The following is a 26,382-nucleotide window of genomic DNA, read 5'->3' on the forward strand; positions in this document are numbered from 1 at the left end:
GGAATAAAATGGGTTAAAGACACAAGGAGGAGAAATTAAATCATGATACACTGACTCCATTCTAGAGCTGAGCTCCCCAGAACTGCAGACCAAGAGATAAGGAAGGGATGGTACGTAATGCCAGGGAGACAGGAAACCTACTGTCACCACCCATCCTGAGCGGGTCCTATCAAGCTCCTGTCCTTTCATGAAGTGGGTGTTTTCTCCAGGGTTAGCATCTGACATGCCTCCCATAGCTGCATGGAGGGTTACGTAAAATTGGACAAAACTCATGGGCATTCTCATTCTCCCCTCAAAATGCGCAAAGAAGATCTGCAGGCTATTTGCTAATTCCCTTCCAATCTTTGCCTCTGAGGCACTGAGCCCTCTGGAAGGTGGTAGGGACAGTGACTAGAAAGGCACTCGGGAGGGCTCCTCACCCTCGACCTTCTGGAGCATGACGAGCGCGGGGTCGACCAGCTGTTCGATGTACTGCTGTACGATGGTCTCGAACGTCTTATAGCTGACAAATCCAGAGAGTTCTTTGCCACGATACTGCTTTTCATATTTTGAGACTTCTTGACACATAACATTTTTAACTGCCACAGAAAACAAACCACCACGGTAAATTCTAATAATTCCAAAGATATTTTAAAGGCAGGAATATTTTCTTTTAAAGTCTTGCTTACCCGCTGCACCCTATGGCAGTGTTTCTAAACAGAGTTTCATCGTAATGAAAAAAAATATTCATGGTCTGATAATGCCAGTTTGAGAAATGCTGAGTTTCAAGAAACAAAAATCTTATTCTGTGAAAATGCGTTTCAATTGAGAGTCATCACCTTGAGAGAAAAGTTTAGTCTTTTTAATTGGTAGGAAAAAAATCTGATTAGTTAAATGAAAATAGAAACAAAAATTCCTATAGCACTTACAGATCTCCCAGGAATACTTCCAGACTACACTGGAGGCCCCCTACCACGGGAGTGAATAATGCTGTTTTTATCAAGTGCCAAAACAAACAAAGATACAACATGCACTCACACGCGTGCGCATGCACACGCACCCGCCTGGCCTCTGGGCTGGAGCAGAATGGAAGTTGGAATTCTGCCAGGCGGAGCAAGAAGGTTCTTGTCAAACCATTGACCTCTCTGGTCTTGGATGAGAGATGAAGAGAAGGGGGAATGGAGTAAGTGGAATTGTCTAGCCTCAAAACAGAGAAGCAAGAAGCAAGTGAGAGGCAGTGGAATTGTCTTCTGTTGAGTTGGGGAGGGCAACGCTGCAGGGCGAAGGGTCTTGATGGCTGGGAAGCAGTTGTAGATTACCAAGGGGCCCACAGTCTTCTGTGTGAGCATGTTCAGCTCTTTGCACACTTTTTATTGCCAGAAGTCGCTTCTGGTCTTGGTAAATATGACACACTTTTAGGTGGAGCCCTGTCCCAGGACTTACCTTTTTCAATATTTTCTGCAAGTACGAGTATCCAGATTTTAAACTCCTCTCTGATTTTGTTACACAGGCGGGTCTCTTTCTCCTTTACGATTTCTTCTCCTTCTTTTAACTTCTCAATGTCTTGATTAAACAGTTTAATTTTCTGAAAATGAGATAAAGTCATAAGTCTGTGCTACAATCACATAAAAGGAGCGGGGAGCTGGGGCAGCAGGGTGTGGTGTTTGGGGCTGGGGGCTGCCAGGAGCTCAGATCCCCACCCAACCACATCATCTCTCAGGTGGGACAAGGCAGCTCTGCTGGCCATCTCGAGGGCCACCTTAAGATGTGCTGGGCCACCAGGAAGGAAGTAGCCATCTACAGGGATCTGGTGACAGACAGCCCAGCTTCTGTGCCTGAGTATCACATGGAGTCCCTGGTAATGCTCACCTCAATCAGAAAGAACATTTTATCAGCTTCGTTGCTGGGGATGCTGGCGCCACACTGGCGCAGCTCCTCTGTCGCCCTCTGGTGGCTCTCCCTTATTTGATTATCCAACAACGGAAGTGATTTCTGAACAAAACAATAGCAAACAATGAAACTGTGCAGCCCGATGATATTAACTGACGGATTTCTTAGGTATCTGGGCAGAATCCCATTTGAAAGCATCCAACAGGAGGTGGAATTTCTATTATTGTGTGAAGCTTGATAAGATGGAGGCCTGTTAAGGAGTCCGAGGAGGGCTCTGCCTGCGGTGGGTGTGCACACCAGCTTGAAGGATCTGGTGCAGAACCGTTATGTGACCGGAGTGGGGAGGAATCGGGTGATGGCCAGTTTTTGGTTTTTGTCTGGTTTGGCTCAATGCTTTGTATTTAGAGAACAAGTACACTTGAATATAATGTAAGATTTCTTGAGTAAAACGTTCTGTTGGTGATAATTTTTTGAGTATTATAAACTGATAAATGGTACTTCGGTCAAGGAGAAGTCTTGGGTGTTGATGTCAGGCTGAGTATGATCCCACCCACTCAACGATGCCGATGATAATAATGAAGATGAGGAGAAGGAAGGAGGCAGAGGGCACCACGGAGGGCTGTCTCTGAGCCAAGCATCATTCCAAGCATCTCCACATCTCAGCAAAGCCCCATACTACAGTACAAAGCACCTGGCTTTACTGCCTCCTTTTCATGAGAAAGGACCCCAAGGCTCAGAGAGGCAAATTGCTTGCATATCATCGCTGAGCAAGTAAATGGCAGAGTTCTAATTCGCACCTGGCTCAGCATCCCCCAACTCGTGAAGACACCTGAGTGAGCAGCAGCCTCAACTGCTGCTTTGGCGAATGAGTTCCTTGCAGCCAGCCAGGCAGGATGAGTGCCCCGGGATTCAGAGGCAGTTCATGGATTAGCATACCATACCAAGAAGTTGCTAAGGTCGCACAGACTCTTTTTCTTTTTTAATCTATAGGTAGAAAGGTATTAAATTTTTCCCTGATGTTTCAAATTATCCCTATCATAATTGAATCTTGACATAAATTTTTGAAATTACTTTATTGCAAATTTTAATTCAACTTTTAATGTACAATATTAAATGTTTGAGAAATATGTTATCAGAAAAAGTTATCAAAATGCAACTTCATTTTGCAAAAAAGATGTTCTTCTCAGTGAGACAGGGATGTATCTGTCAAAGCCCTCTCCTGCAGTCCATGGGGATTCCTCTGGAATTAGTACTCCTCTAAGTGTGTTCCCTGGGGCACCTGGGAAGTCAGAAGCGCATAGTCATGGGCCCCACCCTAGACCTACTATGCTCAGAAATTCTGAGCAGTCTGAGTTTAAACAAACTTTCCAGGTGAGTCTGGTGCACACTACAGTTTAAGAACCACTGGCCCCTTCCAACCAAATATTTTTTGAATATGTGTTTCACGGCTCAAAAGAATTCATTGCTTTTGTCTGACCCAATTCAGCATGGACTGGAATCCAGGCCCTGGGAGCAGCGCTGCTCTAAGGGCCAATCTTCCATCTTCCCGTGTTGTTCATCCTCACGCATGAAGTTCAGGCAAACACTACGAATATTCTATTTCTCAAGAAGCCCGAAACCAGTTCTCCTATCTTTAACAACATCACGAGAACTTTGGTTTCCCTTTTTGAGAATTAGTGAAAACTGAACATTTATTTCTCACAAGTTTGAGGTTGGGAAGATTTTTTTTTATACTGTGAAGCATTGACAATCTATTAAAAATAGAAAACTTTGCTAACTTGGTGTGTGGCTTTTTCCACTGCCTGATTTTGTTTCCCTTTTTCCAAAACTCTCCTGGGAGCGTCTGACCAAGAGCGGTTTGGTTTCCAGAATGTGCTGCTTAGGGCAGTTCAGTGGATGTCGTAGCCAACTCATGACCCAGAGAGAGACTTGGGCACCTGCGATGTTGATAACTGGCCACCCAACCCCTTGACTCACGTTGATGTGCGAGATGAGCTCGGTGGTAAGTCTTTCTGCCAGACAGGGCACCGTGGCCTTCCCCTGCTCCAGGAGAGCTCTGAAATAAGACACAGCCCACAGGAATTCAGGAAGGACGCATATGACTATTTTTCCAGGACTGGGTTTTATGCTCAGTTCCCTGGGGTGACATGTGCCATCAGAAAAGCCAGGTAGTGCCTGGGAAAGACAGTTGCTGTTGACGGAGTGAGCCCATCCCTAAGCTATACATTCATTGTCTCTTTTTATCATTCCAACAAACTCATGAAGTAAGTCATCTTTTTATTTACAGGTAAACAAAATAAACCTAACTTCATAGAACTTTAGCGACTTGTCTAAACCAATATTTTATTTCTTGTAACAAATATTTCCCCCTGAATAGCCAAATCAATTTTGAGAAAGAAGAACGAAGCTGGAGGTATCACACTTCCTGATTTCAAAGTACATTACAAAGCTACAGTAATTAAAACAGTACAGTGCTAGCATAAAGCTAGATATATAGATCTATGGAACAGAATACCGAGCCCAGAAATAAATCCAGTCATATACAGGTAACTGGCCTTTGACAAGGGTGCCAATAATGCACAATGGGAAAAGGATAATCTTTTCTACAAGTGGTGTTGGGAAAACTGGATATCCACGTGCAAAAGAATGAAACTGATCCTTATTTACACTATACACAAAAGTCAACTGAAAATTGACTAAAGGCTTAATTGTAAGATCTGAAACTGTAAAACACCTAGAAGAAAACATAGGGGAAACTCTTCATGATATTGGTCTTGGAAATGATTTCATGGATATGACACCAGAAGCACAGGCAACAAAGGCAAAAATAGACAAGTGGGACCACATCGAACTAAAAAGCTTCTGCCCAGGAAAGGAAACAATCAACAGAGGGAAAGGAAACCTACGCAATGGGAGAAAATAATTGCAAACCATATATCTGATAAGGGGCTGATTTCCAAAATACATAAGGAACTCCCACAAATTCAATAGCAAAAAATCCTAACAACCCAATTAAAAAATGGGCTAAAGACTTCAAGAGATTTCTTCAAAGAAGACTTACAAATGGCCAACAGGTACATGAAAAGATGCTCACTGTCACTAACCATCAGGGAAATGCAAATCAAAACCACAATGAGATATCACTTCACATCTGTTAGGGTAGACATTATCAAAAAAAAAACACAGAAGACAAGCATTGGCAAGGATGTGGAAAAAATGGAACCCTCGTATACTCTTGGTGGGAATGCAAGATGGTGCAGCCACGATGGAAAGCAGCATGCAGGTTCCTCAAAAAATTAGAGATGGAACTACCACATGACCCAGCCATCCCACTTCCGGATATTGATTCAAAAGAACTGAAATCAAGATCTCAAAGAGATATTAGCGCTCCTATGTTCGTTGCAGCATTATTCACAATAGCCGAGATGTAGGACAGCCTAAATGTCCAGGGACAGAAGAATGGATAAAGAAAATGTGGAAGATACGTGCAATGGAATATGATTCAGCTAAAACAGAAGGAAATTCTGCAATGTGTGACAATGTAGATGAACCCTGAGGACATTATACTGAGTGAAATAAGCCAGTCACGGAGAGACAAATACTGCACGGTTCCACTGACATGAGCTGTCTAAAATAGTCAAACTCGTGCAGTCAGAGAATGGACTAGTGGTTGCCAGGTGTTGGGGGAGGAGAAGATGGAGAGTCGGTAACCAATGAGCATAAAGCTTCAGTTAAGCAAGATGAGTAAGTTCTAGAAATCTACTGAACAACATTATGCCCATGGTTGACAAGACTGTATTGTGCACTTAAAATTCTGTTAAGAGGGTAGACCTCATGTTAAGTGTTCTTACTGCAATAAAATTAAATTTAACAAATGTTTCCATGGTGTCTACTGAGTGCCAGGCGCCATTCTAAGGGCTCTCCAAATATTAACGTATTTAATCACTGAACAGCCGATCTTCGAGAAAGGCAAAGGCCGGGAGTGGTTAAGTAGCTTGCCCAGGGCTACACACCGGACAGTATGACTGCAGAGTGTTTGCTGTTGATGCTAATTCAGGGAGGACCCCGTAGGATCGTTTTTCCAATGCTGCTCTGAGTGGCTCTCCCGCAAGGGCTGGGTCCCAGTGTGTGGGCACTCGAGGATTTAAATGCCTACCTTCAAGGACAGGCAGTTCAACATGCTTTCTCCTCCAAGACTTAACTTTCCCACAGACCTTGGGCAGTGGTTTTCAATGTGTGGTCCCTGGACCAGCAACAGCAGCCTCAACTGGGAACTTGTTAGAAACACAAATCCTTGCCACCTCCTCGCCCGACCTGACCGCAGAAACTCTGAGACAGCGCACAGCTGGCTAGATTTCAACAAATTCTCCAGGAGATTCTGCTGCTCATTCGGGCTTGAGAACCATGGGTTTGACTATTATAGACTCTTTTCTCTGCTCAGCAGGCAGAGTTTCCCTCTCCTGTGACCCCCAATGCTATTGAAAACATGCGCTTCTTTCATTCAGGGCGGGAGCAGAGAGGAAGAACGAAGGAATTGGGGTGGTATTTATGGAGCGCTGGCTATTGGTGCACCAGAACCCTTGTGTGTGTCAGATTATCAAACCCTAAACACAGTTCCGGGAAGTAGTAGTAGCAGATGAGAAAGCAAAAGCTCAGAGAGGCTGAGCCATTTCCCAGGGGCACGCAGCAAGTAGCAATTCATGACTTTCCCTCTGTATCTCTCCTTAAAGCAGGGGTGCCCTCTGCATCTTATCACCCTGCTCCCACGTGGTTCAAGGATAGCAAGCTCCTGAATAAAATGAAAGTGAAAAGTGCCCAATTCAATGAGAGACATCCCAATGTCCTGCAAGCTGTGGTCTCTACAGGATGGTTTATAGGAAATAAAACCAGTTCGTTTGCAGGCTCTCAAGAGGTGGAGAGTTCCATTAAGCAGGTTTAATGTGTACCATTTATGATGGTTCATACAGGTTTCTGGAGGTTAACCGTAGCTTAACATAGGTTGACATAGGTTTCTGGACTGGTGTTTCTCGGCCTGTTTCCACTCACTATTTCTTTGATCTCATTACTCTTATCTATAAAAATGGGAAGGACCTCACTTGCCATACGTATCTCTTAAGATTTTGTGGGACTAAAGGGCCAGCGCCATGGCTGAGTGGTTAAGTTTGCGTGCTCTGTTTCGGCAGCCTGGGGTTTACTGGTTCGGATCCTGGGTGTGGACCTACATACTGCTCATCAAGCCATGCTGAGGCAGCGTCCCACATAGCACAACCAGAAGGACCTGCAACTAGAATATACAACCATGCACGGGGGCTTTTGGGAGAAAAGTTTTTTTTAAAAAAAAGAGGAAGATTGGCAACAGATGTTAGTTCAGGGCCAATCTTCCTCATCAAAAAGCATTAAAAAAAATTTTGTGGGACTCAAATGAGAAAGCAAGTGAAAGCCTTTTGGGAACCACAGTGCCCTATCCTCTAAGAAATGCCATATTACCATTGTTAATCAGCACCATCAGAGTCCAAGAAAAAATGATTTGTCTAAGGAAACCAATAAATTTAACACTCAAATAAAGACAAGGCTAGGTTGTGCTACCTTGTGTAATTTTTATATATAATTTGGCAACCATCTCGGCTGACTCTGGCAGGCGAGGCTGGCTTCCGTGGAGTCCAATTTCAGGGCTGTCCTAAAGAATCTCACCTGAAATACGGGTGTGTTTGAAAGAATGCCATTTCTCTCTTGGTGGCCTCCGCCAAGCTCAGCTTGTTGGTGATGTCCTGCTGGCCCCTGCACTTCACGATCATATAACCCTTTTTCAGATGGTAGGTGAGGTTCTGCACCACATTCACCACAACTTTTTCCGTGCCCTTGTCCACGAGGTCTGGTTTGGTCAGGATCCCTGTGAGATGGTTAAAGAACCACAAGGGAAAGCTCAGTTCTCTCCTCACGTATATTTGAATGCTGCCGGGCTATGGGATCCCTCTTTGGCTGGGACCAACAAAGTCTTCTTCAGCCTTAATTGCCCAGCGCCTGACAGCCCATTCATTCATTCATTCATTCCATCGTCACCCGTCTTATCTGCATTTTTATTTGCTCACCCACTGGCTCAGCTCATTAATTCCCTTGTATAATTTACTTGATCAATGTTTCTTGGGCACCTGCTGGGTTATGCCCTCGTTCACCTAGGGCAGGTGAACTGACCAGCTCCAGCAGCTCCATCACCGTGTTCCCAAGACCACCTCATTCCCCACTGTCAGGAGGGCCAGTGCCATCTCTCTAGCTTCTCCCATCACAGACCCACCCTGCCGCTTTCCTTGGGCGCCTCCTTTGGTATTCCCCTCCCTGCCTTCCCCCTCACTCTTCTGTCCCTCACTTTCCCACTCACATTGGATTGAAAGCTTCGAATCCCGAGCATTTACTTTTGCTCGTGTTCTTTGAGTGTCAAATAGCCACTGCATTCTTTGCTTGATTATGTTAGAAACCTGAATGTCACCTTTTACTATTTTTGTCCTTATTTTTAACTTGCTGTTATGTCTGACCATCTGGTCTACCACTTCCTGAAATCTTCCGGGCACCTCAGCAGTTGAATTTCTCTCTCTCTGTTTTAAACTCCCTGTTACCAGAAGCTGTCATTTAAGAGAGATCTTTACACTCACTAAAAGGTTTGTGTGAGCACAGACCGTCATGTTACTAACAGAGCCAAGAAGTCTCTGAATCTACTCTTGCACCTTCCATTGGTAAAGGAGAGGACCTTCCAATGGGAGGGGAGACCGCAGCCAGGAAGGCCATTCCCTGGATCCAGCCGTCATTCATTGTACTTTATTCGGAGAAGAGGCAGTCAGATAATACAAATTGAAGCTTGCAATTAGAATTCACCCTAGCTGGGGAGAGAGGACCTTTTCTTACTGTGCCTCAGTTTGAAACAGGACTCAAGTCAGAAAATCCACATGCTTCCATCTACGGCATCCACTCATAAGCATCATTGAATGCCCCAACTATTGGGCCACAGAGAAAGGCAGTGTCAGCAATTTTTAGATGCTTTCATTTTTTTCTCTTTTTAAATTAATTCATTTCTGATTATATTACACTTACGTATTGAATTAACAAATGCTTATTAATCACACCACTTTAGGTGTTAAGGAGGTGGTAGTAAATGAGATGGCAGAATCCCTGGTCTCATGAATGTCGCCCCATCTTCTAGTGGGAAAAAGTCAGATAAATTAATCTAGTAATATACAAGAAATAAAGGAAAGTATCTGATATCAAAGTGCTATGAAGAGAATTAAAATAAAGTGAGATGCTGCCAAATGACTGCAGGCAGGAGCGGATGGTACAGTTTTAGGTTGGGTGGACAAAGAGGGCCTCTGGGAAGGCAACAGGTGGTCTGAGATCTGAATGAGAGGAAGGAACCAGCCCAGTGAAGATGGACAAAGAGCATTCCAGACCCTTGGGTGAGAGGGAGCTGAGATGACTGAGCCAAACTGGAAAAGCGCTAATATTTAGTGAGAATTGTTGATTATCTGAGTTTGTGGATAATTAGAGGACTAGAAAACTGACTATTAATAAGAAGAGTTACTAAATTTATGCAAAGACATTAATATCCCAATAGATCTATCTGCTGGACAGATGATATTATCTACTTTGGCCACCAATAAGGCATCTCTAATGACTTATGATCACAAGAAGAGAAAGAATTTGGACTTACAATGAATGACTGGTGACCCAAAGCCTGAGTTTTCTCTCTGGTTCAGTGTGTCGGAGATGCCTGTGGAACTCAACAGCTAAGAGGGCACAAGGGTAGTTGGCATACAGTAAAACCTTATGTTTGAGGTGCAGTCCCTTAATATTTATTTCTATCTTTACTGGAAAACCAGGCATTTGTTTGGGAAGAAACAAAAAAAGGTAATTATATCCTGAGCATCCATTTTGTCAGGGGAAATGACCTGCAAATTTTCAGGAAGGTAAACTCTATGGGCAGGTGGACTAATTGATGAAGAAGTGATATTAAAGAAAAATATTAAAAATTTAAAAATGGCAGCTATCATTTTCCGAGAAGATACTGTGTGCACACACGGAACTACCATCACATACAATCGTCCTTCATGTAATCCTCCCAGCAGCCCTAGCGAATAGGTGTGACTGTCGGTACCACTTTGCAGATGAGGGAATCGAGGCTAGGAGAGGTTAAATACACTGCCCAAGGACATGTAGCCAGTAAGCAGTAGACTATGGCTTCAAATCCAGAGACTGTGCTGTTAAACCAAGTCCCCTACAGTGCCTTCCAAGGTGACATTTTTTAAAGACGGTTAGGAGAACCTGGTTCCCCATGAAGGGTTCTGCCTGTGTATGAATTCTGCGGACATTCACGCTCCGATGCAAGCCTGGCGGTGTGTTCATGAGGCCTGATGAAGGTCTTCTCCATGCACCACGGGGTCCCAAGAGCTTCAACTGTGGATGGCAGAGCTGATGGGCCCCTTTGTCCTCTCTAGACCATTGTGGGAAAGCAAACAAGGCAGTTCTCGTCCCCCATCCAGAATGGCTCGGGAGTGCAAATGAGGGATGAGAGGAAGGAGGCTGCAGAACCCCCAAATTCTGGCCACGTATCTAACCCTGACTGTGAGTGAAGACGACTTATTTGCGGTGCGTGAATGAGCCCTGGGCCCACGGGGCTTCTGCTGTGAACAGCACTTGGATCCAATGCAGGATGTGGGCGTCTCTAACAATGCTACGTTCCAGGATCTTCTAAATGTAAGAGGAGTCTCCCCCATCCTTCCCATCTTCTGGAAGCTTGGTTCTGTCCTCTTACCTATGGTCCTGTCTCCCTCGGGGTCCACCTCCTGAGCCATGCTCAGCGCCTCTGTGGTGGCGATGTCCACGTTACAGGGGACCACCACCAGGTTGATCGTCTCTTGCCTCTGGATGTACTTCCTGATGAGCGTCTTGATCTGATGCCAAAGAACCACACAGGAGAATCATACATCTCTGCTCATCCAACAATGCGACCCCACAGGTGTGACTGTGAAAAACCAATGTGTTCCCAGAGCGTGAGCCTGTTTCCACACCTCCGGGCTTTGCTTGGCCTGTCCCTTCCTCTGGAATGACCACCCAGCTGCCCTTACTGAGTTCTCTGTGGATTTCCCACCTATCATACAAATCCCATCACCGGTATTTCTTCTTTCCTGAAGACTCTCTGATTCCTGTAGCCCGATGGGACCTCTCCTCCCTCTCTAGATCTCTCCTGCTATGCTTCTAACTGACGCCTTCTATGAGAGTGATTTGCATTTGTGTTGTATCAGCCCGAGAAGCCCAGAAGTGCCTTTGTGGTGATCCGTGACACTGGTCCCAATATCCCCATGAGGAGTCCAGCGCAACACCCCAAGTGGCAGGTGCTCAGTGCCTGCTCACGACAGAATTATCTGATACCAATACTATCTCTACGCATGTTTATTCCTCATATTAATGACTTTATCTGCAATTTAGTCTTGGAAGGGGTCTAGCTCATTCAAATTAGAGAAATCCAATAAAATTTCTGAGAATTTGTAGGCGAAAGAGAGATGTGGGCAACATGAGCCTTAAAATACCAAGTTTCAGTATTATGTTTTCTCATGGACAGTACAAACAAACATGGAAAGGCAGACACCTTGGGACATATTTCCTTATATTTTGGCACAATTCACACATACCTTTGCTCATCTGATATCCCATCTAATTATTTTAAGTTGCACACAGAAGATAATACTGCATTACCGCAAGATAGAAAATTTGTATCATGTAAGTACAAACTAGCACCATATAAACAATTAGACACTGGCGTGAAATAAAAATGACATATATAAGCAGGACAAATTAGGTCTCAGCCAAGGGAAAATTTAACTGAGTAAAGTTATAATGAACCTCTATAAGCGAGTATTAATGTTAATTGTCCTCAAACTAAAAGTTATCTTCTTGGTGCTCCTTCCCTCTGCTACACCCACGTGACCATCCTGCTGATGTCTGCAAGTGGCAGACCATATAACCCAGGGTTCTCCACCTCAGCACTATTGACAAATTTGGGTGGATAACTCTTTGTTGTGGGGGCCATCCTGTGCACTGTAGAATATTTAGCTGCATCTCTGGTCTCTACCCACTGGACACGGGTAGCAATCCCCCGTTCCCAAGCTGTGACAACTAAAACTGTCTCAGACGTTGCCAATGTCCCCTGGGGGTAAAATAGACTCAGACTGGGAACTGCTGTGGATCTTGGGGACTGATAGCTGCTCCCCAGAATGTCTGCCTGGAGAGCAAAGTCTCACAAAGAACACATTCTCATCATGCAGCAAACAGTTGCTACTGGGAGCCCACCAGGCACTAGGCTCATTCTAGGGTCTAGAGAGTCAGCAATGAAGATACAGGCAATGTCCCGCAGGAGTTTACACCCCAGGAGGGAATATAAGCAGTAAACACTCATTACGGAGGACAGATGGAATCGGAAGGGCCAGGCACGGGGTATTGGACATCAGGGAAGGCACCACTGAGAGGGTGGCACTTGAGCAGAACCCTGAAGGAAATAAGAGAATGTGCCATGTGGAAATCTGGGTGGGGAGAACATTTCAGGAAGAAGGAAGAATAGATGCAAAGATGGAGGGACCAGGGTGCGCTGGAGAGTTCCAAGACCACCAAGGACTCAGCTGTGGCTGGAGAGGGGCCAGAGATGGGGGCACAGTGATAGGAGAAATGGCCAATGAACTAGTGGGGCCAGGTCCCATTGGACCTTGGGAGGTTTTATGCTGATTGACATGGGAGCCATTGGAGAACTTCAAGGAAGGACAGCAACCAACCTGTTCTTTGAAACGCGAGAGTTGTATTGGGAACGCACTTGGGATGGGGGTGCTGCATGAAGGGCAGAAGCAGGAAAAGCAAGTAGGAGGCCAGTGCAGACATGATAACTCAGTAAGAGATGGTGGTGGTTTGGGCTAACATGTTGGTGATGGACGGGGGAAATGTGGTTGGACTCCGGATGTCTTTGAACGTAGAGTCAGTCGGGTCTGCAGCCGGACTGGATGTGTTGTGTGAGAGAAAGAGAGGCGGCAAGGCTGACCGGGGCGACGGTGACCTGAGCCACTGCAAGGATGGAGGTGCCATTTCCTGTGATGGAGGAGACTGTGGGAGGGTGGGTGTGGGTGGGAAGATCAGCTGCTGGTTTAGGACCTGTTGAGTTTACCATGCCTATTAGACATCCAGAGGGAAATGGCCAGTGAGCAGCTGGAGATGGGAGCCTGGAGTTCAGGGGAGAGGTTTGGGCTGGAAATAGAGATTTACGAGTGGTATTTAAAGCGCCGAGACTAGATGAGCTACCAAGGGAGGGTTTTGATATAAAGAAGAGATCTTTGAGGTACTATACCATTTGCAGGTCAGGAAAATGGGAAAGAATTGACAGAGAAAAAGTGGTCAAGGGAGGAAGGGAGGGGGAGAACCAGAGTGAATTTGCCCTGAAGCCAGTGAAGATGTTTTTCGAGGAGGGGGTGATAACTTGCATTTGGAAATAAAAATATTTAATGCGCTGAAAGCGAATGAGAAGTAAAGACTGAGGAAAAGCAAAGCGCTTAAGCATCCCGGAACACAAAGGAAAGCCTTAGAATCATGGTGCGCACATTTTTCAAGTACTTTAGGCACCTGTGATATTTTGCCATCTCAACCAATTTGTTTTGGATGAAATTGTTTGAGATCAAAGTGTTTTGTTGGAATCATCTGGACACCATTAGAGGACGGATGGAGTGGCAGGAGGCAGCTGCTTGCTCTGACCCCATCTGTGCATCTTTCTCACATCCCTGCCAATTCGATGGATGGATCAGGACCCTCCTAGGAGGGTAAGAAGTATGGATGTAGTGGCTGAACTCAGTAAGGGAAATGAGCTAATTACACCACCCCTAGAGAGACCGAGAATGGCGCTCTGGATGTTGAGGAAGAAAGCGTAATTTAACTGCCCAAGACAGTGGAGCCAGCAGACACCCCACCCAGGGGGCTCCTGGCACTGCCATACCCCAAGTTTGGCTACGGTTGAGCTCCCCACACTGGCAGTGTCCCCTATAAAAGGGAAGGGGGCAGGCAAGTGACCCCAGTCGTAGGACAGGAGGGTCTTGTCTTCTCCTCCTCCATCCTAGCCCTCCGCTCCTTGGACCGCGCCCCTGCTCCTGAGCCCATCCTTGTCTCCTTGGCTTCCATGTGAGCTGGCTTGGCAAAGCTTGACAAGGCTGGTCTTGGGATGGCCCAGCCCAGAGATCATGTGCCATTCAGGCATCTCAGTGAGGAGCGTGTTCTCAGGTAACCTGAAGTGGGAAGGTCAAAGGAGCAACAGGCTCAGTGGCTGTTGGTGAGTGTTGGGTTGTTGCTGTCCTGCAGCTGTCATCCCTCTTCATGGTGCTGGCCTTCTTGCCCCGGACCAGAGATCACAGTCTGTGCTCTGATTGACTTACACAGTGTGAATTTTTTTTAAAAAAAATTATTGCTGAAATTGGCAGATTTGATGTAAAAATCCAAATTCCTGGCTTCTTTTGAATATCACAACAGCTAGTGACAGTGGACCCACATTCTCGTGTGACAATGTCAGGCAGGGCGTGAGTTGTTCCATGTACCTCCTGTCCCACAGAATCAGTTTCTCTTGTTTCCATGACCTGCCAGGCCCCTCTCAGAACCTGAGTAGGAGACCCCTGCCCTGGACAGTCCTGCCGGTCTCCTCCCCAACCACTCAAAGTGAGGGCTGGGGAGAGGCACCTGAGCCCTTGGGCTGCTGGCAGAGACCTCCCCAACGTCGGCCCATTCCCAAGTTCCAGACAGGCTCACCTGACGTCCGATGTCCTGGGGCTGATTTCCCACGGCCACCCTGGCGATGCCGGGAAGGTCGATGAGGGTCAGATCCGGAACCTCCGGGGAAGTGATCTCCAGACTAATGAGCTCGTGGCTGATGCCAACTCCATTCCCAGCTACAAAGTTCTGGGCTACAACCACCAAGAGAGGAGAAACTCAGAATCCAAATTACAGCCCATGTGAGAAAAAGCACTTGTTCTTAAAGGTGACCGCTTGTTTTCAGAGTATAGGCGCTTCGGAGAGTCCCTGGTGCTTAAGAAACATTTCACAGAAGTCTGCAGAGTGATCTCTGAGGCCACTACGGTGGTAGCATGTACGTAAACCCTCGGAAAGTCTGTAGGAAAATATACTGACGTGTTCTCAGTGGGATGGCGGATGCACCCTGTTCTCTTTCTCTACGCTTTTCAATATTTTCCGTGGGAATTGTGGTAGTTTTAAAATATATCCACCAATTCTTCAATATTCCTCCCTTCAAAAGGTGGAAGCTTGGGAGTGGGCTGGATGCAGGGACTTGTTCTTAACAGCAGCTCTGAGGAGTGGCCTGAGATTCTGCAATTCCAACAAACCCCCAGGTGATGTCGCTCCTGCAGACCAGGAACCACCACGCTGGGAAGCCAGGACCTAGGGCCCCTGTTAACATCTTGAAATGAGTTGAAGCCCAGGAGTGTCTAGGTGAGGGGAAGGTGCCAACGGCAAAAATCAGATATGTAGGACACCCATGCCAAGGACAAGATGAGGACGGGGACATGTCTCCAGGGAAGCCTGGAGACATGAGGATGACGCTCCCTAAGCCCACCCCAGTTACTTGCTTTGTGTCAATACCTCCCCCCTTCCTTCCCTTCTCAGAATTTGCCTTTGGATGTTGCATGGAACAGAAAGTGAATCCTGGAACATCAGGGCCAGAAGACCCTTCTTTCTCCAGCAGCCTTGCCTGGGGGTCATCAAGCCTACACTTGGACACAATAAACTCACTGGACCGAACAACTTATTTGTGACCAATTCTGTGGCACAATGGCTTTGGGATGGGGAGAGGATCCATTCTGATAGACTCCAAGGCCTTAGGTAAAGGGCCCCTGGGAAGGTCGCATGGTTGTGACCTACAGGAGTGCACTTGATATTGGCCGTCATGTCAGTTCTCCTACATTAAACCCAGCATATATGGGGTTAAAACCAAAGTACTCATTCCCTGCTTACTTCCTGGCTTCCTGGCTCCAGCATCCACTATCCTCCATGGAGACAGACAGCAAAGGTCACCCACCTGCAAATTCCCTTATCATCCTCCTCTGTAAGCAGCCTTACAAGGCCAAATGCAGGCTGGTGGGAAAGCTCCAACCAGCAAGGCCACTGATGCCCCCCTACCACCCTACATGCAGCCACGTTCCTTGCAACCTTTAAAAAACCCCTTGCCTCCGATCTTTTGGGGAGATGAGAAGAGATGAGACAAATTTGACGGCTCATTCTCGTCTCCTGGCTGATGTCTCCCAAAATAAAAACCTTTTCCTTGCCATAAGCCTGGCATTCCAATTTTTATTTGGCCCCTCTTGTGCGGTGGGTAGAGAACCTATGTCTGTAGCTGGTAACACACCGACATTGTAAGTTACGAAGTGCCTGCCCCAGGGGCACTGAGTGGGCTCCCCACAAGTGGATGGCTGGACCTGGGTCAGATGAGAAGAGAAATGCTGGTGTCATTCTGGGACGCCAGCAATGAAATCTGTGGGCAGTTACGCATTCCACCTACATTTGGGGACAACTCTGAAACGGAAAACAGGGAGGCAGCTTAAGCAACACTTCCAGTTAATTGCCTAATCCTTTAGCGCTAGAACAGGGGCATGTTGAAAACCAGGGTTACTCCTTCTGAGCTTTTCCTGTTTTAATTATCGTTTCATAATCACTATTTAAGACATGATTTTTGTAGTTTTTTGTTGAAGCGTAACATATGTACAGAAAAGTACCCACTGTCCTAAGTGTGTGGCTTGGTGAGTTTCACAGGCTGCACACACAGGTGTAACCAACACGGGGATCAAGAAACAGAACACAGCCGGCCCCTAGAGGCCCAGATACTCCCTGCGGTCACTAGCCCTCATCAAGAGTGACCACAATCCTGACCGCCAATAGCATTCATTCCTTTTGTCATCTTTATACTTTAGACTTGGTCGAGACAAATGAATTTGCTGCTGCGTGACCACTTTTGACCCATAAGAACAGCAATTTCATGTCGTCCCACCTAATTACAAGTGGAATTGTAAAACATGGACTCCCTTATGTCTAGCCCCTTTCACTCAACCTTACGTTTGTAAGAGTCACCCTTGTTGGTGCTTGTAGCTGAGGGCTGTTCGTCCTCATATCTGTGTCTTATTCTACCCTGTGGCCATGCGGCATTGCCTGATCCAGTCTACTGTGGACGGACATTGGGGTAGTTCCCAGGGTGTTGCTAGCACAAGAGTGTTGCAAGGAACATTCTAGAACCTGTCTTTTGGTGCACATTGTGGCTGGGTGCATACTCAGGAGTGGAGCATTGGAGCATCATAGGGTGTGCCCACCTCCAGCTTTAGTGGATATCGCCAGTTTTCCAAAGTGGTTGCACCAATTTACACTCCTACCAGCAGGGGACGGAAGTTCTGAGATGCTGTTCTAAAGACGCCTTAGCCACGGCCTGCTCATCATCCATCCTTACACAGAACATTTGCAACGCATGCACCCACGGTGTGCTGGAGCTCTGCTAGAGGCTCCGAGAGCACACAGCCCTCCTGGTCCTGCCCACAGAGAGTCAGGACAGACATCAATGAATGCTGCAGGGTGTGCTCGGCACCATGGCAGCCCCGGGACAGCCGTGGTGGGCACAGCTGGGGTGCAGAGTTTTTGTACGTTGAAGCTAAAACTTGCCAACTGGGGGCCTCGAGCAGCTTCTGTATTCAGGGGTAAATGCCAGACTGGGGGCAGGACTCCTCCATTCTGGAAGGGATCCCCTCAGTGAGCTATCTGAGGCCTGGAGACACTGGGTTCTTGGGGCGCTGAGCCCGGGAAGTCCCGAAAAGGCCTCCCCTTCAGATGCGGAGTTTGCTATTTAATGATGTGCAAAGCCTGGCTCCCTGGAACTGAGGTTGTCGCTGCAGAGACTCCTCTTAGGGTCAGGGCTATCTTTTGCCTGCCTGGCTGAGACCAGCAGGGGAGCAGGAAAGGGGAGAACCTGCACAGGGAGGGCTGGGCAGGCTCAGGGATGTGGGCGTGCAGGGCTGTAGAGGGGGTGACCTCCAGGAGCTCCTCTGAGGGGCTACGGAAGTGGACTCCAGGAGGAATTCGGCCTCTTTATCCTTCTATCCTTACCTGATGCTAATCTCACGCATTGGTAAACTTTCTTCAAAGGCTGAGTGTTGGCTGTGCTTCCAGGAATGATGGGTGGGTGGGGTCGGTGTTTGGGGGATGCTGCATGGGAACGGGGCCACAAGGCGGCCAGCCATCATTGTGTCTCAGGACAGTGGTGACCAGGAGATCTGGGCTGGGGGCTAGGGCTGGGGGGTCCTGCGGGGGACACTTCCTGAGGAGGGACAGGTAAACTGAGACCCGAAGTCGGAGTAGGAATTAGGCAGGTGAAAGGAGGGGGCAGTGTGGGCGGCAGGGGGGCCAGCATGTGGCAAAGCCTGGCAGGAAGAGAGTGTGCTCCCTGGGGGAGCTGAAGAATCCCCACTGATCAGGAGGAGGAGCAGCCGGAGCCGGGACGGTGAGGGAGCAGCCAGGGAGAGGCACCTGTGGAGCCCGCGTGGGTCCTACCTTTGCAGATCTCCTTCTCCACCTGGGAGGGCTCCTGCAGCTGGACCTCCATGTTCCTGTAACTGATCCTGCCCCTCCACGTGCACTCCTGCAGCTGCTTCTTCAGTTTCAGCACCAGCGGACACCTGGTTACGATTCCTGAGAGAGATTCCCAAACACCCTAAGTTTGCTTTAAAAAGAAGATTCACAGGTGTCCTTCACTCTTACCCGCCAAGGAGCTGCCCTAGGGTCCCCAGAGGCCTCGTCTGAAATTTCTGACCCTCAAGGGCCCGCTGGTACCTGAAGGGGGCCTGGACTGGGCAGGTGCAAAGTAGCGTGGGCTCGGGGACTGCAAGCAGTTGCAGCTGGTGCCAGCGCCCCGCTCGGGGGTCATCGAGCACCTCCAGGCTGACTGTGGCCACAGTCGCTGCCTCGCTGCCCGGTAAGGCATGCAAGCAGAAGTCGAGGCTCCCGCACACCTCAGAGCTGGGCCAGCACCCTGGGCATGGGCGGGACTTGTCTTTGTCCAGGTGGCAGCCGGGGGACGGGAGCAGACAGAGATGTGGAGCAGTGAGGTCTGCCCAAGGGCCATGAGCCCCTCCCAAGGCTCCCCCCGAACTCGAGGGTGGAGGGTGCAGGGAGGAGGTGGCAGGAGCCTGGGGGAGATGCTGGACGTTCCAAAGGTGGGGGTCCACAGAAATCCTAAAGGTGTCTGCTGCCCAGCAGGAAGGTAGGAAGCTCCCGGTGCAGCTGGAGCTAAGAAGGCTAGAATAGCCCCGAGCTGTTGGGGCTGGGGCTCCTGCTGTGCAGGGCTGTGAAGGAGCGCTGCCTATGAGCCAGCAGTTATCTCCTGGTCCAGCCTGAGGACTTGCCCAGGGTCCCATGCTTGCCCCTGGCCATCCCACATCCAGACTCTCCGCTCTGTTGTGCCTCTCCCCAAAATCCCGAACCCAGAGCAGTGAGGAGGAGCGCCTGCCCCAGACTCTTACCCTCTCAGGCATCAGGCGCCCAGGCTGATGGGATCTTAGAGGACAGCCCGGAGCAGAGGATGGGGCTACCTGTGGCCGGGAGGGAACACGGGCTGGGCGCCTAGTGTGGCGGCTCTTGTTGGGGGCCTTGGAGGATCTGGGCAGAGCTCCAGCTTCCCACACCCTCCTCTCTGCCCCAGAGGCAGCCCTGGCAGGACAGTGTCTGTGCCTCCTGGCCCTTAGGCTCTGGTTGGGTTTGGCTGGTGGGCAGCGCTGGCAGGAGGTGGGAGCAAGAGAGGGAATCAGGACGGGGCCTCCCTCTACCCACTTTGGGGATACCACCTCTTTCCTTCTTTTCTTCCTCTATAATTATCTTATTAAGTCATACATGTACCACAGCATCTTGACTCTGCACACACAATTACAGGAAAAAGTGTCTTATCATGCCGTGATCCTGGCTAACAGCTTTTCAAAGCATTGAGAAAATTATTCGAAAAGACTACATATGTCACCTGAAACTTATAAATTTAACACGATCAAAGAAGAAATGCTTCTGCACTCTCACAGAGACCACTAGAAGAACCCACAAGGTCCCCAGATCTTGACTGATACAGGCCAAGCGGTGGCTACGGCCGTGTGAGAGGGGACTGCACAGCACATCCAGGGTGGCCAGCCCAGGAAGTGCCCTCTAGACCTTAGCCGTCAGGGCCTGGAGGAGCTGTCCTCCTGCGGACCTTCCAGCAGTCTGTCTCTGAAACCACTGGTACCTCAGGGATGCTCTGTGGCTCACAGGTGGCTGGCTACTCCCTGCAGGTAATGCTGGTCCATCCGTGCTTACCGCTGCCTCTGGGAAGGGCGACCCCGGAAAGAGCCTCCAGCACAGAGCTCTTGCCCGAGCTCTGGTCCCCGATGACGGCGATAGCGGGCAGGGCTATGTCCTGCTCCACACCCAGGGCCCGCAGGGAGTCGATGAGGTCGATGCACGGGCGCACCTTCTCCTCGTACTGGTTGTACAGGTTGTTCTCGAGCCCCTGGAGGAGGCAGAAGAGAATTCACAGCCTTGGCAACTGATAGGGCTCCCACGGCCGTGGGGAGGCAGAATCTGTGCATCTACTGATGTTGGTTGCATATGGGAGGGCTGGGAGGAGGATCTGGGTTGCAGGAGGACTCAGTTGTGCCTCGGGGAGGTCCCTGTGACCTGTTCCTATTGAGGCTTAACTTCTGCTGACGTGGCAGATATCTGGGGCTGGGTTGGGGGAGATTCCTGGCTGAGCAGAGAGAAGGTACCAAGAGGTGGGAGCTCCCAGCTGGAAGGAGGGAGGAGCTGGGCACTGGGGCTGCTGAGCTGAGGTAGGAGGGAGGTGGGGGGGTTGGCAGTGGTGACAGCAGTAGGAGTAGCCCAAGGAAAATCTCCGGGGAAGGAGACTCCGGTACATGGAACAGAAGCCCCCAGACTCATGCTGAGGAAGGGCATTGCTATCCCAGAGACTATGTCCCTGGTGCTTGTTGGCATGCCCAGGAGAGCTGGGGGCCACCAGCTGTGCTGTTGGAGCGGGTGGGCTCATCCACAGCCACTCACCTGTCCTTCATTTGGCTGGCGGCTGGAATGCGCCTGTCCTGAACGTTGGCCCTCCTGACTTTCCTTTGTCCTCTGTTGGCCCGTTTCTTCTTCTGGCAGCGGAGTGTTCAATGCCAGAAAGTTGAAATCCTTGGGGATCTGCATCGAGAACTTCTCTCCCACCTGCCCGTTTGGGGGAATCGTCATTTTTCCTGCTGCTCCACCAGGGGGCGGTGGCCGTTGCTGGGAGAAACTCATTTCTTTTTTTGGATGGTGCTGGGAAGACAATGAATTCTTCTTCTTGTGCCGCCCAAACCGGTGGGCCTTGGGTATTAGCTGTCGCCCAGCCAGAGCTGGTGGGCGAGTTCCTGTGCTTCAGGACCTCCAATCTTCTTCACAAGCCCTGCAAAGACACAAGGTGGGAGAGTGGCCCAAACGTCACCAGATGGTCCTCCCCTAGGCCGCACATCTGCCAGCCTCGGCTCACCCAACCGCAGTACCACCCCTGCCTCCCCCACAGACACAGGCCCCCTGTGTGAGGAGGGGATGTTGGCGCAAAGGGGTGCAGAGAACAAGTGGGGTCTCTATGGGTCCCCAGGGCTTCGGGACAAGGGGCAGTGGATTCCACCTTTCCACAGGAGAGTGAATGTTCCTCTGTCACTTATGATGGGCTCCATGTCACCTGTGGCTCAGGACGGGACAGGAGACCCTTAGGCGTGGAGAGAGGAGAAGCGGCATCTCTCAGGCCCTCTGGAAGCCGGTGCCCCCACCCCGTGCTGTCACCGTTCCTCACCCAGACCCGGTTGGGCTGCTGGGAGTCTAGGAGGAGTGGGTGTTTGGGTGTCTATGGCTCTATGGATCAAGCCAGCACTGTCAGAAATCTCTGGCATGGGGAGTACTGGCCTCGCCCAGCACTGCTCTCAGAGGCTCACTGTATCTTCACAGCAGCCCTGCGTGTCAGCTCCTTATCTGCATCTTCCAGGTCAGGAAGCTGAAGTGCCGGAAGTCCAGTTACCGGCCTCAGTCAGCACTCAGAGACCCAAGCCAGGCGACACTGGGCAGGAACCTCTGCCTACTCTGACTTACACGACCCCTCCCCTCCAGGAACACAGTGGATGCAGGAGGTTGAACGGTTTCCCCTCCCCCCCACCCCGCCCCTCAAATTCATGTCCACCTGGAATTGTGAATGAGACCTTCTTTGGAAAAAGGGCATTTGCAGATGTCATTAAGGTGAGGATCTGGAGATGAGAGTGGGCCCTGAATGCATGAGAGACAGCAGAGGGAGATTTGAGGTGCTCAGACTCACAGGAGAGAGGGCCATGTGGGAACAGAGGCCAGGACTGGAAGGCTGCTGCCCCGAGCTGAAGAGCACCAAAGGCTGCTGGGAGCGTCTGGAGTGAGGAGAGAGGCCGGGAACCCGTTCTCCCTCAGAGGCTCCAGGAGGAACCAGTTCTGCTGGTGCCTTGATCTGGAACTTCTGGCCTCCGGAGTGGTGAGGGTGTAAGAGTCTGTTGTTTTAAGCTCCGCAGTTTGGGGAATTTGTCACGGCAGCCCCAGGAGACAGCGTGGGAAAGGACCGCAGTCTCAAGGCTGCCTCTTCCCCATCAGCTGGCCTTTGGGAAGTCCACTTTCGCTCATTGTCCAGCCGAAACCCCTCAGCCCAGCCCTTCCTGCTTTGCTCACAACGTCGTGCATGGGTGCCCTTCTCTACTGGGCCTGCTTTCTTTCTAACCACCCCCCTATCCCCGATCTCATGAGTCACTATCTTTTCTAAAAACCACTGTGAACTTTTTTCAGGACAAAATCTCTAAAAAATGTAGTCCCAACCTACCTTTCAGTGTTTATAGCATCTCTCTACACATCTTGCCTTTCTTTACACTGGACACGCACATTCACAACTTTGTGTGTGCCATGGCCTACTCAAAAAGAAATGAGGTTTCATTCATTCCATCATTCAGTCATTCAACAAATATGTGTTGAGGATGTTACGGGCTGAATTGTGTCCACTCCAAATTCATATGTTGACGTCCTAACCACAGGACCTCAGAATGTGACCTTGCTTGGAGATATGACCTTTCTAGAGGGGATTAAGGTAAACGAGGTCATATGCGTGGGCCCTCATCCTACACGCCTGGGGTCCTTATGAGAAGAGATTAGAACACAGACACACAGAGGGGCGACAGCAAGAAGACAGCCTTCTGTGAGCCAAGGAGAGAGGCCTCAGAAGGCACCAACCCTGCTGACCTTGATCTTGGACTTCTGTCCTCCAGGACGGTGAGAAAATAAACTTCCGTGGCCTAAGCCACCCAGCCTGGGGCACTTTGTTATGGCGGCCCTAGCAAACTAGTACAAGGACCTACTATGTGCCAGGCACTTTCTGCTGTGGGGGTAAGATGGTGACCAAGTCAGATAAAGTCCCTGCTCCTGGCACATAGATTTTAGCAGGGAGACCCCCAAACAAATAAGCCAACCCACAAAGAACTCTACAATAACATAACTCCAGGTGAGGCTGGAGCATCTGGAAGAAAGTCGGGCAGTGGGTTAGAGGTCACGGTTTGGGTGTTATTTTCCCTGAAGGACTGTCAGGGAAAGTCTGCTTGCGGGCACATCTGTGAACAGGAAGTGGAATGAGCAGACGGTCTAATCTCTGAGGACCCAGGAAGGAGCCTTCCTGGCAGAGGAACTGCAAGTGCAAAGGTCCTGAGGTCAGAATGAGCTCAGGGAACAGGAAGAAGGACCGTGTGACTGTGGGCAGGGAGTGAGGGGAAATGATCGGAGTTGTGGGTTCTTTGGTGGGAAGGCTGTGAGCTGGGGAGTGACGCGATGGACATCCATGCAGGTAAGGAGACCAGGTGCAATAAAGGACCTGGCCGGCTGTGGATAAGGGGCGAGGGCGGGAGGCCAGGTCACACACAGCCAGAGTCGTGCAGGTTTGGGACCAACAGCCACGCCCCAGGACTCAGCACTCCCTCGAGACCAGAGTTCTCCTCTGTGCCCAGCACTGTTCTGAACACTTGACACACTAACACACTGAATTTGTCACCACCACCCTCTGCTCCTTAGGTCCTTGTATCCCCAGCCAAAGAGGTGGAAGTTCAGGAAAGTCAGGAGCTCGCCTGGGTCCCTGGTGTGGGTGGTGGAGTTCAAAGCCATGCAGGGCTGGGAGCTGGAGGATGGCGCCCAGCCCCAGGCGAGAAAGGAGCAGACAGGGAAGACAGGAGAGGGGGTGTCCCACAACCTGCCCCCCGTGGCCGCCCCACACCCCTCGGGCTCACCTTGGGGCTTCTCTGAAGCTGCGGTGGGGCCTGCCTGCACCCACCTGGCTCCCAAGCGTGCCTGAACTGGAAAGAGGCAGGTTAACCCCCTGGGGCAACCTCTGACCCATGGAGGCCGTGACACTGCTCTCTTCGCCCACCTCTCAGATGTGCAAGATCCTACACGTCTCCTTAGAAGGCCCACACGGGATGGAACCTAGTTGCCCTCATGGGGTCAGCGGCTCACACCTTCCATCTCTGTCTGGGTCACCTGTCCAGACCCCACTCCACCCCCCTGGCATCCCTTCCCGAAAAGTCTATGCACATACTCCTGTCTTAGGCTCTATTTTTTTTTTTTTTTTTTTGAGGAAGACTGGCTGAGCTAACATCTGTGCCCACCTTCCTCTATTTTCTATGTGGGGATGCTGCCACAGCGTGGCTTGATAAGCTGTGAAAAGGGCTGCCGGGGATGCGAACCCACGCAAACTTAACAGCTACACCACTGGGCCGGCCCCTCAGGCTCTATTTTTGATGGGGGGTACCACTAAGCTAAGGCCAAGAGAATCAGAGATGAGTGGTTGCACTATCTCTTTAAGATAAACTCTGTGATCTGATTTCAGGATAAGCAAATAGAAACCAGGGTTAGTTCTGATATCTTCAGCAAGGGGGCGTCTGAGGCCAGGCCAGCTGTGTGTGACCTCGGGTATGTGCTGGAATCTCCCTGGGTGTAATTTCCTACATCTAGAGAATGGGGATCCTGACACCCCATGAGGACGTTGTGGGTTAAAGGCGTTTGTTTATTGAAGGTTTAGCCCTGTGCCAGGCACCACGTGGCTGCAAGAGTGGAAGCTGGTGCCAGCACCATCACGCTCTGCTTCTCGCCATGCCACCTCCTTTCCCACCACCAGAGCCCAGGGAAGGGAGAGCTGAGGGGAGGCCCGGGGGCTCGGGGCTGGTGGACAGGGGGCTCTCCCGGCTCTCTCTTGCGAGGTTCTGCAAGGCACTCCCCGAGGGCTGCCTGGAGGAGGCTGTTCCTCTCGCTTTCTTTTCTTTTTTCATTTTAGAGTCCAGAGAAGCCAGGTAGGACTGGAGAATTGGTGCCAGGATTTTTGTCTGTCTTGAGGTCCCCTTCCTCCTGGGGGGCTCAGAAAGCCAAGCCCAAAGGCAGCCCCCTTCTGGGGGTGGAGCTCCTGACCTCTCTCTGACCCTCTCCGCCTCGTCCTGCTGGGGGTGTGCCCTGGCCTCTTCCCGCAGTGCTGGGGCCAGACCCGACACTTGGGTTCGGGCTATACGGAGGCAGGGAAGGCCTTCTACTTTCGCTCTTCCGAGCGGCCAGCCCTGCGACCTGGGACCTTACTTGGAGGGGGAGCCCCGGTGGAAGGCCTGCGAAAGGCCATCGGTGGGGAAGGAGCCCCCTCACCTCTGCCTGTGCATCTGCAAAGTCACTCTCTCTCTGTGGACGATCACCTGTCACCTGACGAGAGCAGGCACTCTGTGTCTTCTGCACAGTGGAGTCCCAGCTTCCCTGATGGCCCCAGACAGGGACACGCAGCAGGCACTCACTCCATAGCGGATGCAGGAGCAACCGAACCAAAGGATGGGTTCATTTCCCGTGGTGACCGGGGAGGCTGCTGTTCTAGGGCAGGATTTAGGTATCCCTGGGTCCCTCCTTGGAAACAGAATTAGTATGGCGCTCCCCTACCCCCGCCCAGTCCTTCCATCTCAGTGAAGGCCGGCTCCAGCCTTCTAGCGGTTCCACCAAAATGTCTTCCCATCCTCCTCATCCCCCCCGCAGCCTCCTCTCTGTGCTCAGCCCACCGCCTGCCTTTAGCAATTTGTCGACTCGACCGTCCGAATACTCAGAATCCAGCTGTTTCCCACTGCTGCCACCTCGATCCAAACCACTGTGGTCTCTCAACTGAATGCTGACCTGGCCACCCGGCCTGGCGACTTGGACCAGAAACAATGACTGACCCCACATTCTTCAAAAGGGCACTGCTCGTGGGGAGCCGAAGTGGAGACGCCTTCTCCTCCAGGCCTCCCAGCCAGGCTCTGCTCTGGCATCCTTCACTCTGCCCAGCCTTCTCCGGGCGTGTACGCAACACACTGACTTAGGCGTGCCAACTCCCAGAGCTGTCCACGGGGCAATCTG

At 50.2% G+C, this 26,382-nt stretch overlaps 1 protein-coding gene across 1 annotated transcript in view; it reads right to left on the bottom strand.

Moving 5' to 3' along the window:
• The window catches only part of LOC124234306 (interferon-induced GTP-binding protein Mx2-like), a 35,070-nt gene that overhangs the window by 3,329 nt on the left and 5,359 nt on the right, over positions 1–26,382 (bottom strand). Inside the window, exons 2-11 of the mRNA XM_046651615.1 lie at positions 20,998–21,379; positions 20,257–20,449; positions 18,472–18,609; positions 14,680–14,834; positions 10,667–10,805; positions 7,561–7,759; positions 3,847–3,925; positions 1,849–1,971; positions 1,423–1,564; positions 420–578 (exon numbers count right to left, since the gene is read on the bottom strand). Of these exons, the coding sequence (XP_046507571.1) occupies positions 420–578; positions 1,423–1,564; positions 1,849–1,971; positions 3,847–3,925; positions 7,561–7,759; positions 10,667–10,805; positions 14,680–14,834; positions 18,472–18,609; positions 20,257–20,449; positions 20,998–21,234 (1,564 nt within the window). The 5' untranslated portion in view covers positions 21,235–21,379. The remainder of the gene's footprint in view (positions 1–419; positions 579–1,422; positions 1,565–1,848; positions 1,972–3,846; positions 3,926–7,560; positions 7,760–10,666; positions 10,806–14,679; positions 14,835–18,471; positions 18,610–20,256; positions 20,450–20,997; positions 21,380–26,382) is intronic.

Source organism: Equus quagga, unplaced genomic scaffold, assembly GCF_021613505.1.
Source record: "Equus quagga isolate Etosha38 unplaced genomic scaffold, UCLA_HA_Equagga_1.0 73442_RagTag, whole genome shotgun sequence".
NCBI classification, from domain to species: domain Eukaryota; kingdom Metazoa; phylum Chordata; class Mammalia; order Perissodactyla; family Equidae; genus Equus; species Equus quagga.